This window comes from Ranitomeya variabilis, chromosome 3, assembly GCF_051348905.1.
Source record: "Ranitomeya variabilis isolate aRanVar5 chromosome 3, aRanVar5.hap1, whole genome shotgun sequence".
Classification (NCBI taxonomy): Eukaryota; Metazoa; Chordata; class Amphibia; order Anura; family Dendrobatidae; genus Ranitomeya; species Ranitomeya variabilis.
In genome coordinates this window covers 101187142-101201594 of record NC_135234.1, presented here as the reverse complement: position 1 = coordinate 101201594, position 14453 = coordinate 101187142, and the positions used below count along the sequence as shown (strand labels likewise).

The 14453-nt window shown below is 46.1% G+C and overlaps 1 protein-coding gene across 2 annotated transcripts in view; it reads right to left on the bottom strand.

Moving 5' to 3' along the window:
* Positions 1–14453, bottom strand: part of LOC143815329 (3 beta-hydroxysteroid dehydrogenase type 7-like) — a 116440-nt gene that overhangs the window by 70149 nt on the left and 31838 nt on the right. For both annotated transcript variants that reach the window (XM_077294431.1, XM_077294432.1), the window contains one exon: positions 4215–4381. In XM_077294431.1, the coding sequence (XP_077150546.1) occupies positions 4215–4362 (148 nt within the window). In that variant the 5' untranslated portion in view covers positions 4363–4381. The remainder of the gene's footprint in view (positions 1–4214; positions 4382–14453) is intronic.

Below are 14453 nucleotides of genomic sequence, written 5' to 3'. Positions count from 1 at the left end.
TTGCCACAATTCTGTCTCTGAGCTCCTTGGCTAGTTCCCTTGACCTCATGATTCTCATTTGGTCTGATATGCACTGTGAGCTGTGAGGTCTTAGGCCAGCGTCACACTCGGCGTAGGACAATACGGTCCGTATTTTACGGCCGTAATACGGCCGAAATACGGTGAAATGTTCCCAAAATAGTGATCCGTAGGCAGGGTGTGTCAGCGTATTTTGCGCATGGCATCCTCCGTATGTAATCCGTATGGCATCCGTACTGCGAGATTTTTGCGCAGGCTTGCAAAACCGACATCTAATGGATTTATGTGCTCAAATGTTCGGTAAAACATATATACAGTATATATATATATATATATGTCATTGAGACACATATATATATATTCTGTATTTAGATTTCATTCAGCGCGATATCTGTGAACAGCCGGTAATTCAATTGCCGGCTTTTCATTTCTCCTGCACAAACCCGACAGGATATGAGACATGGTTTACATACAGTAAACCATCTCATATCCCCATTTTTTTTGCATATTCCACAATACTAATGTTAGTAGTGTGTATGTGCAAAATTTCAGCGCTGTAGCTGCTGAAATAAAGGGTTAAATGGCGGAAAAAATTGGCGTGGGCTCCCGCGCAATTTTCTCCGCCAGAATGGTAAAGCCAGTGACTGAGGGCAGATATTAATAGCCAGGAGAGGGTCCATGGTTATTGGCCCCCCCGTGGCTACAAACATCTGCCCCCAGCCACCCCAGAAAAGGCACATCTGGAAGATGCGCCTATTCTGGCACTTGGCCACTCTCTTCCCACTCCCTGTAGCGGTGGGATATGGGGTAATGAAGGGTTAATGCCACCTTGCTATTGGAAGGTGACATTAAGCCAGATTAATAATGGAGAGGCGTCAATTATGTCACCTATCCATTATTAATCCAATTGTTGGAAAGGGTTAAAAAACACACACACACATGATTGAAAAGTATTTTAATGAAATAAACACAGCGGTTGTTGTAATAATTTATTGTTCTCTCAAATCCATTTGCAGTCCCTCGCTTGGCAACATAATAAACGCACAAGATACATACCTTCTGATGTACTGTCAGGTCCAACGATGTAATCCATCTGAAGGGGTTAACTAATATTACAAGCAGGAGCCCTGCTAAATGCAGCTGTGCTCCGTGCTTGTAATTCCCCGGCGAATGAAGGAAATGTAGGTCATTGACCTACATTTCATTCATTCGCGGTGAGGCGCCCTCTGGTGGATGTTCTCATGAACTGCAGCCTGGGAACTTTTTCCCACGCTCCAGGTCATATGAGGACATCCACCAGGGGGCGCATCACCGCGACTGAAGGAAATGTAGGTCAATGACCTACATTTCATTCATTCGCCGGGGAATTACAAGCACGGAGCACAGCTGCATTTAGCAGGGCTCCTGCTTGTAATATTAGTTAACCCCTTCAGATGGATTACATCGTTGGACCTGACAGTACATCAGAAGGTATGTATCTTGTGCGTTTATTATGTTGCCAAGCGAGGGACTGCAAATGGATTTGAGAGAACAATAAATTATTACAACAACCGCTGTGTTTATTTCATTAAAATACTTTGTAATCATGTGTGTGTGTTTTTTAACCATATCATACAATTGGATTAATAATGGATAGGTGTCATAATTGACGCCTCTCCATTATTAATCTGGCTTAATGTCACCTTCCAATAGCAAGGTGGCATTAACCCTTCATTACCCCATATCCCACCGCTACAGGGAGTGGGAAGAGAGTGGCCAAGTGCCAGAACAGGCGCATCTTCCAGATGTGCCTTTTCTGGGGTGGCTGGGGGCAGATGTTTTTAGCCACGGGGGGGCCAATAACCATGGACCCTCTCCTGGCTATTAATATCTGCCCTCAGTCACTGGCTTTACCGCTCTGGCGGAGAAAATTGCGCGGGAGCCCACGCCAATTTTTTCCGCCATTTAACCCTTTATTTTAGCAGCTACAGCGCTGAAATTTTGCACATACACACTACTAACATTAGTAGTGTGGAATATGCAAAAAAAAGGGGGATATGAGATGGTTTACTGTATGTAAACCATGTCTCATATCCTGTCGGGTTTGTGCAGGAGAAATGAAAAGCCGGCAATTGAATTACCGACTTTTCACTAACACCGCTGCGTATTTCTCGCAAGTCACACTGCTGGTCCGTGTGGAATCCGTATTTTTCTCGCCCCCATAGACTTTCATTGGCGATTTTTTTGCGCAGTACGCTGACAAACGCAGCATGCTGCGATTTTGTACGGCCGTAGAAAGCCGTATAATACTGAACCGTAATATACGGCTAATAGGAGCAGCCCCATTGAGAATAATTGTGCCGTATGTTATGCGAGTTTTACGGACGTAGTTTCTGCGCTCTTCCGTCCGTAAAACTCGCCAGTGTGACGCCGGCCTTATATAGACAAGTGTGTGCCTTTACAAATCAAGTCCTATCAGTATAATTAAACACAGCTGGACTCCAATGAAGGAGTAGAACCATCTCAAGGAGGATTACAAGGAAATGGACAGTATGTTACTTAAATATGAGTGTCTGAGCAAGGGTCTGGATACTTCTGACCATGTGATATTTCAGTTTTTCTTTATTAAAATTGCAAACATTTCTACATTTGTTTTTTTTCAGTCAAGATGGGGTGCAGAGTGTACATTAATGTAAAAAAATGAACTATTTTGAATTTACCAAATGGCTGCAATGAAACAAAGTGAAAAATTTAAAGGGGTCTGAATACTTTCCGTACCCACTGTGTATATATGTGTGTGTTTTGACAAATATTTCCTTTGAAAACGAAATGTACTCGGATGCTAAGGCCATGTTCACACTTTGCGGTGTGCTCTGCAGGTTTATCCCGCAGTGGAATTGATAAATCTGCAGGGCAAAACCGCTGCGGTTATCCCTGCAGATTTAGGGCGGTTTGTTCCGCGGTTTCCGCTGCGGGATTACTCCTGTACTATTGATGCTGCATATGCAGCAATATGCAGCATCAATAGTAATGATAAAAATAATAAAAATTGGTTATACTCACCCTCCGATGTCCCGATCTCCTGGGTGCTGCACCCGGCGGTCCGGTTCCAAAGATGCTGTGCCGAGAAGGACCTTCGTGACGTCACGGTCATGTGACCGAGGCGTCATCACGGTCATGTGACCGCGACGTCACCACAGGTTCTGCTCGCACAGCAAACCGAAGACCGGACGGCCGCGGGCAGCGCTGAGAGGTGAGTATAACATCATTTTTTATTTTAATTCTTTTTTTTTTTTTACACTATTTCTGGTTCCCAGGGCCTGGAGGAGAGTCTCCTCTCCTCCACCCCGGGTACCACCCGCACATTATCCGCTTACTTCCCACAACGTGGGCACAGCCCCATGCGGGAAGTAAGCGGTTCAATGCATTTCTATGGGTGCAGAATCGCTGCGATTCTGCACAAAGTAGTGACATGCTTCGGGTTTTAAACCGCTGCGTTTCTGCGCGGTTTTTCCCGCAGCATGTGCACAGCGGTTTGCAGTTTCCATAGGGTTTACATGTTAATGTAAACGCTACGGAAACTGCTGCGGACCCGCAGCATCAAAATCGCCGTGGATCCGCGGTAAAAACCGCAAAGTGTGAAAAATCGGATTGTACTCGCATGACACTTGCATTACACTTATTTGACTCTCGGCAGGGATACTCAGACCAATTTTTCATACGTTTAGTGTGACTCCAGCCTTATACATACTCTCAGCCAGTGGGTGGGGCCTCGCTCTCCATATATTTGTATGGAGCGAGGCAGCACCATCTAGTTTATCCTGCCTACTATATGACCACGTCACCAGACGGAGCCCAGTCTTGGCTCAATACAAGTGTAAGGAGCGAATATGTGTCTGCTAGCCTGGGGTATGTATAGCACATGCATACCCTGTGGTCCCGGGTCTGAAACCAGCAAATCCCTGCAGCGCACAGTGCATGCGCTGGGGGGGATTTATATCTCTGCAGTCATACAGAGTGACTGCAAAAATTATCTGTTTTGAACAGACAACCTCTTTAAGCCAGAATGGGTGAATTTTGCTTAAAAATGTTCTCACTTTGATATAACAAGGTTTGTCAATACCGACATTGTATAGTATCAAACACTAGCAGTACAATTTGCAGGAGATTGATATCCTTTTGGCTTTTGATCTTGAGTAGTAATTTACTGTATTTACCTGTTCGTAGATGTTTGATAGCTTCACTTTCATTGAGATCAAAAACTTTAACCTCCTTCACATAATCTTCCTTGAGCACAAGTTTTACAATCCATTCTCCAATAAAGCCACATCCACCTGTGATCAGATACACCAGATCCTTCGCCATACTGAGCAGAGTTTACGAACTATGGAATATATTAATATGGCAAATTTATACACTATGAAATTAAAGATCTAAAGATAATAAAACATGAATAATCACCTTTCACTTTTGGCCTTTTTACACCGGCCCCATTCAGGAGCTAAGGAGGGACAGGGTGTGACCAAGCATGCGTGAAAAATTTATGCCCTAAAAGTGGCTTAAAAAACAACAGAAATTAATGCCAGACGCTGGCTGGAGTTCATTTTTGGCAGTGGTGCCTGGCAGTTGAAAGGTTTGCCAAATTCTATAGGAGGCGCACAGCAGTCCAGATGAATAACTCTATGACTCTTCTGCAGCATTTCTGCACCCATTAGTTTAATTAGGTTACTCGCCTATTACCTTTTTGAGTGTGTTTTTATATGAATTTTTATTGTATTTTTGACTATTTTTAGTTTGTCATGTTTTAAATAGAGATTGTTTTGTATTTGATGCATGCTAGTATTTGGCTTTGGCAAAATGTTATTGATACAGTCAGATTAAATGCATTTCTAGTGTGTTTCTGCATTGTCAAAGCATAGTAAGGCATATTTACTATACAGTTGTGGATTTTCTGCATCGAATATGTACCCGCAAGAGAAATTTTCATGTTGCAACATTCAAACATGCTTTGCAGGTCAGTTTATGCTGCGGAACTTAAAGGGAACCTGTTACCTGAATTTGGCGGGCCCTTTTTTCGGTCCGATGGGCGGTGTTTTCGTGTCTTTTATTCACCCCTTCCTTTCCCGCTGGCCGCACGCTGGCCGTAATATTGTCTTGAAGATGATTCGCTTTCCTCTGTAGAACACGCGTGCGCATGGCAATCTTGCCTTGCGCACGCACAGTATGCTTTGCCCAACTGCGGGCAAAGCTGAAAATAATTAGTGCGTATGCGCCGGCGCACTGTGTCCCGGAACACAGCGAAATACTTCCGGGACATAGTGCGCCGGCGCATGCACGCTAATGCTTTTCGGCTTTGCCCGCAGTTGGGCAAAGCATACTGCGCGTGTGCAAGGCAAGATTGCCATGCGCACGCGTGTTCTACGGAGGAAAGCGAATCAACTTCAAGACAATATTGCAGCCAACGTGTGGCTGCGGGAAAGGAAGGGGTGAATAAAAGACCCAAAAACACCGCCCATCGGACCGAAAAAAGGGCCCACCAAATTCAGGTGACAGGTTCCCTTTAAACTTACTGATACACCTTACAAGCCATTTTCTTAATGCCCATAACAATCTGGCATATAACTTTGTCTGTAATTAGAGATGACCAAAGTTTCCAAGGTTCGCTTCGCCGAATGTCCCGATGTTCGCCGAACAGTTCAATGAACATACCCCAACCTCATTAAATTCAATGGGAGGCAAAACCAAATGTATACACAACACCTTAAGGGGTTACAAGCAGCTTCTCTAACAGCTAAATTTAGAGGCAGATACCAGGAAAAATTCCATCAATTTACCCACAGTAGAAATTTGTTAATGGCACAGCAGCAGTCAGCTATGGGCCACGCATGAGGTATCAGGGTCCGGGCCAGCATTTGGAGCTTTGAATTGCAGTTTCAATTAAGACCTGCTGGTTTAGGGAGCAATGTGAGCCTCCTTTGCTGGGAGCCCTGATACCTCATGCAACAGCTCAATTTTTTTTTTCTCAGCCACACTCAGATGGAACAAACATCAGTTTAATAGAGTACTATTGGTAGAAAAATGTAAGGATAGTAACACAGGTAGTTGAGTGAAATTAAGTGCAGACCTCCAGGTCTGGGAGCCCTGCTGCTACAGGCACCACAAATGAAGGAGACCCAACTTGGAGTCTCAATATTTCAAAAAATTATTGTCACACACCACTAATGTGGCATCAATTTCCACAGAGTAGAACCAGTAAAATGGGCCTCTGACATACCTTCTACTACAGGCAACCCACTAGATGGAGACCCAACTCAGAGTCTCCACATTTCAAAAAATTGTTTGTAACATCAGCAGCAGTAGCAACAGCAGGCACAGAAGCTATGACAAAGGTGTCTCAGACTGCAATAACATGATATCAATGCATGACATTAAAAAGACACCATCGTCTAGTCTGCCCAGTCTGCGACTGGATTGCAAAAGTCATTGCCATTTTCCCTGCGCCAGGACACATGATTTAGTCATCAACCGGAAATCAGGTACTACTACTCCTTTGAATCCATATGACCACTTTGTGTGCACTATATGTGACTTTTTTTACATACTGAGCTACTATCCTTTATTACAGAATATATAATGGGTTATCCTACTAACCCTTACTGCTACACTGGACTATATTTACCCGGTCTGTTTATCAGACCCACGGCTCTGGTGACTTTCCCTGTGCAAGGACACGTAGTTCCCTACACAAGCAGCATACAGGTACGGCCGTTACAAAACCTTATGGCCACTACAATGCATGTCATTAGATTTACTACATAATGTACTACCACCTTGTGTGACAGAACATATACAGGTTATTCTATTAACCATTTCCTCAACCCTCAGGAATCTGGTGACTACTTACCCCCATCTCTCATCATGCTGGATCTTTCTAAAGAACACTGATCTTCCTGCTCTATTCTTTGCTATACTGTCTATAAGATTGATAAAGATGTGATGTTGTTTATAACCCTGACTCTGAATATTTTCTTCCTGGCTGTATTAGGGATCATACTGTATTGAAGATAGTATGTTCTATACAATTTTTATGTTCGTCACCACCACTTTATTTTGATGTATTTGCACTTGTCACTTTTTTGACACATATTTCTTTTGTATATCTCCATAGTTTCTGATGAAGGTCTATACCCAGACCAAAAACATTTAATTGATCACTGTATGCAAAATAAATTGGGACCTTTTTTTTTTTCAACACAATACATTTTGAGTGCCGAGTTTTTTTTACTTATATTGATATTGGGATGGATACCCTACTTGAGCACCTATTCGAATGACTTTATGAGTGCCGTATACAAGCCATTCCAAAGAATACACCATCATGTTGAAGATAGTGCAGCAAGAAGGTGCTCATGTGTCAGGTGCTTCCATGAGGTCCAAGTCCATGGTGTGTTGGTGGCGGGGTAACACGCAAGGTTGCTTCCTTCGTCCCCTCCCGATAGCACCAAAAAACAGAGAGGGGATCACTATCCTCTATTTCCTGATTGTTGAACGTGTATCAACTCTTGCTCCACTTCCTCCTCAATTTGTTCCTCGGCTACTGCAGCTTCACTAACAGTTTTTATGGTACCATGAGCACCCCTCGATCGCTGTAATCCACCCTCCCATGGCACCCACATGTGCAGTGACAATCTGGAACTTAGAGATATTGTTATCCCTTCTGTATCCTCTTCTGCTTCTACCAGTTCCTCTGGGACCACCATGACCTGACGCAGACTATTCAAAGTGCGCTCCAGCATGTAGATGACTGGAATAGTGATGCTGATGATGGCATCGTCACCACTAACCATCTTAATAGCCATTTTGAAACTGTGCAGAAGGGTGCAGAGCATAGCTCCTTCATCTGTGCCCACTCCACAAGCATGATTTGCACCACATCCGTACTGCGTTGGATCAGGCTATGCAAAGGACATTCTGCACCAGTGCTCGTCGCTGCTGTCACAGTTGCTGCAATATGTACAGAGTACAATTCCACCATGTCAGAACATCGCAAAACAAATGGTAACTGGTAGGCTGCACAACCTCTGTAGCGATGCAAGTCGATGACTTGCGGGGTGTGATTGGCAGAAGTCAGCACATAGCCACCGTGCTTTCAGCAGTAGCATATCCAGGTTGGTATATTGGAGGAGAAATTGCTGTACCACCAAATTGAGGACATGAGCCATGCAAGCCACATGTGTGAGGTTGCCCAGGCCTAAGGCCGCCACCAGATTTGCATTGCTATCTCTCACAGCCTTCCCTGGCTTCAGGTTTAGTGGAGACAGTTCTAACTCGGCCTGGATAGCTGTCCACAACTCTTCAGCTGTGTGGCTGCGATCTTCAAGGCATATTTATTTTAACACTGGCTGATTACGGTGAGCCCTGGCTGCGCAGTACGGAGGTACGGAGATTATCTCTGCAATGTTGGAACACGTTTCATTAAGGGAGAGGTTGAGGGCACAGGTGAAGACTCTAGCGTAGGTGAAGGAGACAGACGCAGTGGAGGAAGTGTTACATACAGAGGTTTGTCCTGCAAGCCTTGGGAATTCCAAGACTTGCTGAGCAGCCCCTTGACTGCCTGCCACCACAGCCACCAGAATGGCTTGCCCATGTTTGCTCGTCCAGGTGTTAGTGGTGAAATGCACCCTGGCAGATATAATTTTTTTCAAAGAATAAGTGGTCTTGTCTGTGACATGCTGGTCTAGCACAGGCACAGCTCTCTTAGAGAACTAATGGCGACTGGTCAACTGGTACTGGGGGACTACGACGGCCATCTACTTTCAGGAACCGTTTGCATACACCAGGCAGAAAGGTAGCATTTCCATGGGCAGCAGATTGGAGATGGTGGACTTCAAGTTCTTAGCTTTTGCATGTGTAGGAGGAAACTTTTTTTAAGTTACCACAACTATGGGACCAAGGGCTGGCTGCTGTGCTGAGAGACAGTGGATTAGGGTCAACAGGACAAAACTGCTGGACTGTGAGTGAGGAGCAGGCAGAGATGTTATGGTGAATTGAGAGAGATGTGGTGTGCTCGGTGAAACAAAAACAGCAGGCATGTCCACTTACGGAACAGCTGCCATCTGTCACTCATCCCTTACTGTAGGGGGGTAAACAAGTGGAGTTTCTGTGGCCGGAGACCTGTGTGAGAACACAGCATGGTGATGGAGGAGGAGGAACAAGCAGCGGATGTGGTTGATGGGACAGCCGGTGGTTGACGAGGTCCATTAGTCCACATTTTAGCACAGTGAGATTCCCAGATTCCGGAGAAATAGGAGGAGAGGCCACTTGATGCAGCGCGTGCCATTCACTGGAGCACATGCTCTTTCTGACCCTTATCTACATGGTGTACCACTGTGAGGCTGCCAAAGGAAGGGCGTCGAGTAGCCCATCCAGTAACAGATGTTGTCAGTGGGCTTTGAATAGGCTGAGATGGTGTTTGTTCACTTGAGCTTTTATTAACATTAACACCTAATCCACTTACATGTCACACACCAAGCCTATTCCCCCTTCCAGCAAGATCTTGCATTTTCCACTCATGTTGTATGTATCTTTCCCTCTTTTAACCTGCTGTTTCACACCTTTGGGCACACACCTGTCAGTCACCTGTCACAAAATGAACAATCACTATTTATTTTCTTAGATAGTGTGCCTGAACAACACTCTTAAGGCCCCGTCTCACTTAGCGACGCTAAAGCGAACCCGACAACGATACGACCTGTCAGGGATCGTTGCTGCGTCGCTATGTGGTCGCTGGTGAGATGTCAAACAGTGAGATATTCCAACGATCGCAGCTGCGATCTCGCTGTTTGACATCTCACCAGCGACCTGTAGCGACCTGTACAACGATGTCACATGGGAGCTATTATGACGATTCAGTGTCTGAGTCGTCAACGAGGTCGTTGGTAAGGTGTCAAACACAGCGATGTGTGCTACCCAGCGGGACCTCAACGATCAAAAAAAGGTCCAGGCCATTCCGACACGACCAGCGATCTCACAGCAGGGGCCTGGTCGCTGCTACGTGTCACACATAGCGAGATCGCTACTGAGGTCGCTGTTGCGTCACAAAACTTGTGACTCAGCAGCGATCTCGCTAGCGATCTCGCTTAGTGAGACGGGGGCTCTAGACCCTAACGATTTTGATGAGAAAATGGGGCCTCCTGATTCCTCACTGCAACACAGTGTCATCCCAAATGATTTGTATTAGCAAATAGAGCCTTCCGGCTGAACCTCAATATTAGGCCTAATGATTTTGATGAGTAAATGGAGCCTCCTGATTCCTCACTACAACACAGTTGTAAGGATTCCGGATGTTTTCATGGAGCACGTTTTGCCCTTGTCCAAGATGGAGTCTGGTACTTTGCCCAGTCCTGGAACTTCCTGTTGGCCCTGCTATTTAATTCCAAGTCAGGAGATCCTCCTTGCCTGAATATTTTGTTGCTGTTTGCATCTGAGCTTCCTCCTGGCTTGCCTCTGGAGTTCCTGCTGCTGCTCATAACTCTGTGCTCTGCCTCACCACTTCCAGTTGCCTTCAGTCTTCTAAGCTTCTTCTGGATCCTGGATGGGGTTACCTGCTGTCCTGACTTCTGATACTGTGTTCTGCTGTGGGCTGCTTTGTGGGACTTCTCAGCCCAAAAGGTACATTTAATTACCTACTCTCTGTAATCCTCCAGCTATGTATTTCTATACTTCCATGAAAAGAGTCATCTCCTCTATCTGCATAGTTCTGGACTTCCATGTGTAAGAGGGACAACCAGACTGTGGGTACCTGTGTGCCAGGTCTGGAACTGAAAAGGCTGCATCCTCTGTTCCTGGGGAAGCTTTAGTGAGGCGGACCTACCTCTGTGGCCTGGGAGAAGCTTGAGTGAGGAAAAAGCACGCACAGCAGAGCAGTTTGGCGCCAACCCAGGGCAGCACTCATGGAGGTGAGCAGCGTGCTCCACTTCCTCTCCCCACCACAGAGTACTGGCGCTGTGGCAGGGCCCTACTGTCTGAAGAGGACCACCGCGCTGAGGTGAGCAGTGTGCCCAACAGCAATCCAAAGGGAGGGACCACTGCAGAGAATGCATAGCCAGGTGTGTTCAGCAGCAGCCAGGGAGAGATATGCTCCATCCTGGGAGCATCAGCCAGGCGCAGGTCAGCATCCATTGTCTCCCGCTGCCAGCCGCAGGGACAAGTGAGTGTGACGGTCTAGGAGCATCCATATAGCACAGCCCAGAGACTATGAGGGGAGACCTGCAGGGTGCCCTTTGATCACCATAGAGCAAGATGCTGAACGTTCCGGGCTAGTGAATACTGTGTGCGTGTTGCCAGAGAGAGATCAGGTGAAGCACCCTGCCAGAGAAGCTGCGCGCCAGTGGTTGTCTTTGCTTCAGTCTTGGCAGGAGCAGGCAGCACACAGCATAGTGAGAAGAGTGCCGTGCGCCAAGTAGCTGACAGAGATTGAGGTGCCGTATGCTTCATGACTGTGATTACAGCGCACGTGCTGCAAAGAGAGAACCGAGTACTGGATACACTTGTGTAACCCACCTTACCAGAATATACTTTTCCACTCACGGGAGACCCTGATTTTGCCACATTATATTTGCTGAGCCACGTTGGGCTCATAAAGTAATGTGTCCCGCACCCTTATCAGCCACTGTAGCATATGGACTCGGTTCAGCGGAAGATAGTGGAGACTGACTGCTGCCGCCAGAAGACGGGGCATTGATGCCCACAGGACCTTCCTGGAAAAGACACCGCGCCAGCTGTTGCCGGTGCTATTGAGCTCCAAGCAGGAGTTACAGTTTGAGGAACTTCTGACACAAGTGATTCACAGGAACTGCTGTTACTAGAACCTTTATTCTTTACCTCCCAATATCCTTTGCCATCTATACTGTTTAATTCACTGTTTTACCCCTTTACCTCCCTGCGTGGCATATTCTCCTGTTATTAAACCTGTTAACCTTTGCTATGCCTCCTGTCCGTCACTGCATCCCGCAACCTGCTTACAGATATCTAAGTGCCTGTCGCACTCTAGTTCCATACCTCCCAACTTTTGATGAAAGCAAAGAGGGACAAAGGTTGCGGATCACAGTGCACCATGGCAAATTTTAGGCCACACCTATTTCACAACTAGTCACACCCATATCCACACCCCAACCACACCCATTTAGCACTGCTGATCACACTGTTTCATCAACAATAATTATAAATAGAAAAAAATATGGCCACACAGTGCTCCATACTGTATAATGACCACACATTATGCTCAATACTGTATAATGGCCTCATATGATGCTCCATACTGTATAATGGCCTCACATGATGCTCCATACTGTATAATGGCCACACATGATACTCAATACTGTATAATGGCAACACAGTGCTCCATGCTCTACAATGGCCCCACATGTTGCTGCTTACTGTTTAATGGGCACACAGTGCTCCATACTGTATAATGGTCACACATGATGCTCCATACTATATAATTGTCTAAGGGTCACTTCCGTCTTTCTGTCCTTCTGTCTGTCTGTCTGTCTGTCACGAATATTCATTGGTCGCGGCCTCTGTCTGTCATGGAAATCCAAGTCGCTGATTGGTCGTGGCTAAACAGCCACGACCAATCAGCGATGGGCACAGTCCGGTGGCAAAATGGCCTCTACTTCCTCCCGCAGTCAGTGCCCGCTCCATAATCCCCTCCAGTCAGCGCTCACACAGGGTTAATGGCAGCACTAAAGGACCGTGTTATGCCGCGGTGTAACGCACTCCGTTAATGCTGCTATTATCCCTGTGTGACCAACTTTTTACTATTGATGCAGCCTATGCAGCATCAATAGTAAAAAGATCTAATGTTAAAAATAATAAAAAAAATAAAAAATCATAATATACTCACCGTCCGTCGGCCCCTGCATCCAAAACAGGCCTTTCCCGCTCCTCGAGACGCTCCGGTGACCGCTCCATGCATTTCGATCTTGCGAGATGATGACGTAGTGGTCTCGCAAGACTGTTACATCATCTCGCTAGACCGCAATGCACTCTGGAGACCGGAGGAGCGTCGGTAACCGCTTCGCCTGGATCCGGGGGCCAACGAAAGGTGAGTATATAACTATTTTTTATTTTAATTCTTTTTTTTAACAGGGATATGATGCCCATATTGCTATATACTACGTGGGCTGTGCAATATACTACATGGGCTGTGCAATATACTATGTGGCTGTGCAATATACTACGTGGGCTGGGCAATATACTACATGGGCTGTGCAATATACTACGTGGCTGTGCAATATACTACATGGGCTGGGCAATATACTACGTGGGCTGTGCAATATACTACGTGGGCTGTGCAATATACTACGTAGGCTGTGTTAGAATCGGGCTACCATCTAGTACTGTATAATGGCCTCACATGATGCTGCGTACAGTATAATGACCACACATGATGCTCCATACTGTATAATGGCCACACATGATGATGCTAGTGTACAGTCGGGGCTGTAGATGTGTCCCAGCAGCTCTGCTTACAATGCAGGCAAAGATTTCACCACCTGCCGCTGTCCACACTGCTGACTCACAGATCCTGCACATTGCAATGTTGCCCAGCTCTGCGAACTCTGCATGAACTCAGACAACAACACTATCTACTGGCTCCACTCCATAACTGCTGTAGTATATAAAGGATACATACATACACTGCTCAAAAAAATAAAGGGAACACTTAAACAACAGAATATAACCCCAAGTAAATCAAACTTCTGTGAAATCAAACTGTCCTCTTAGGAAGCAACACTGTTTAACAATCAATTTCACATGCTGTTGTGCATATAGAATAGACAACAGATGGAAATTATTGGCAATTATCAAGACACACTCAATAAAGGGGTGGTTCTGCAGGTGGGGACCACAGACCACATCTCAGTACTAATGCTTTCTGGCTGATGTTTTGGTCAATTTTGAATGTTGGTTGTGCTTTCACACTTGTGGTAGCATGGGACGGACTCTACAACCCACACAAGTGGCTCAGGTAGTGCAGCTCATCCAGGATAGCACATCAATGTGAGCTGTGGAAAGAAGGTTTGCTGTGTCTGTCAGCGTAGTGTCCAGAGGCTGGAGGCACCACCAGGAGACAGGCCAGTACACCAGGCGATGTGGGGGGGCTGTAGGAGGGTAATAACCCAGCAGCAGGACAGCTACCTCAGCCTTTGCGGAAGGAGAAACAGGAGGAGCACTGCCAGAGCCCTGCAAAATGACCTCCAGCAGGCCACAAATGTGCACGTCTGCACAAATGGTTAGAAACCGACTCCATGAGGATGGTCTGAGATCCCGACTTCCACAGATGGGGGTTGTGCTCACAGCCCAACACCTTGCAGGATGCTTGGCAATTGCTACAGAGCACCAGGATTGGCAAATTCACCACTGGCGCCCTGTGGTCCTCACAGATGAAA